General features: G+C 66.0%; 1 protein-coding gene across 1 annotated transcript in view; it reads right to left on the bottom strand.

Moving 5' to 3' along the window:
* Positions 1-463, bottom strand: part of FZD8 (frizzled class receptor 8) — a 2,834-nt gene extending 2,371 nt beyond the window's left edge. The window contains exon 1 of the mRNA XM_004387874.2: positions 2-463. Coding sequence (XP_004387931.1) covers positions 2-463 — 462 coding nt within the window. The remainder of the gene's footprint in view (position 1) is intronic.
* Positions 464-1,057: the final 594 nt, after the last annotated feature.

Consider the following 1,057-nt stretch of genomic DNA (forward strand, 5'->3'; position numbering starts at 1 on the left):
CCGTGCGGTTGTAGTCCATGCATAGCGTGTCGGGGTTGCCCTGCTCCGGCAGCCGATCGCAGCGCATGCGGTCCGGCCAGGCGAAGCCGTACTGGCGCATGAGCGGCGCACAGCCGGCCTTGGCGCGCTCGCACACCGAGCGGCAGGGCGGCAGCGGCTTTTTGTAATCTTCCAGGCAGATGGGCGTGTACATGCTGCACAGGAAGAACTTGAGGTCGGGCGAGCACTGTATCTCTACCAGTGGCCAGAACTGGTGCACCTCCAGGCCCGCCTCGTCCTGCGTGTCGTGGTTGAACTGGTTGGGCATGTAGGTGTAATTGTAGCCGATGCCCTTGCACAGGGGCACCGTGATCTCCTGGCATGCCAGCTCCTTGGTCGAGGCGGCCGCCGCGCCGCTCGAGCGCTGCAGCAGCGTGAAGGCGGCCAGCAGCGAGGTCACTTCCAACAGGTAACTCCACTCCATGCTGGGCGCCTCAGCCCCGCACGCCGCCGCCGTGTCCTAGCCTCTCCACGCGGCGCGCTTCTCCCGGCCCCGGCCTGGAGGCACGGGGAGGGGCACCGGGAAACCAGAGGAGAGAGAAGGAGAGGAAGAAACCCGGGCGCCTGGGGCTTTTCTGTCCTGCCGGCCCCCTTCTCCTCGGGAGGGGAGTCTGCGGAAAGCCGAGCCCCTTCGCAGGGGCAGAGTCCCAGCGGCGCGGTCCGGAAGGCTGGGCAGGAATCTGTCCAAACCTCCCTTCCGCCGCCTGGCCGGCCACTCTGGGGAGCCGGGGAGAAAGCGCAGCGCCGCACTCCCCCCTCCTCGGATCGCAGAGTTCCGAGAAAATTAGGGGGTGGGCTGCAGGCGGGTCTTTTCCCCTGCTTATTTCGGTCCGATTTCAGCTCTCGCGGAGGAGAGTTGCTGGCCTCAGGCTCATCTTCCTGCACTTGCTTTCTCCCTCTCCCTACGCGCCGCGGCCACTTTTCCGCCGCGACTCCAGGGCTGGCGGCGACTTTGCTGAGCACAGAAGGTGGCGGAGCAGCAAGTTTCCTCTCCAGTCCCCGTGATGCAGTCAAGATG

This window comes from Trichechus manatus, unplaced genomic scaffold (genome assembly GCF_000243295.1).
Source record: "Trichechus manatus latirostris isolate Lorelei unplaced genomic scaffold, TriManLat1.0 scaffold00195, whole genome shotgun sequence".
NCBI classification, from domain to species: domain Eukaryota; kingdom Metazoa; phylum Chordata; class Mammalia; order Sirenia; family Trichechidae; genus Trichechus; species Trichechus manatus.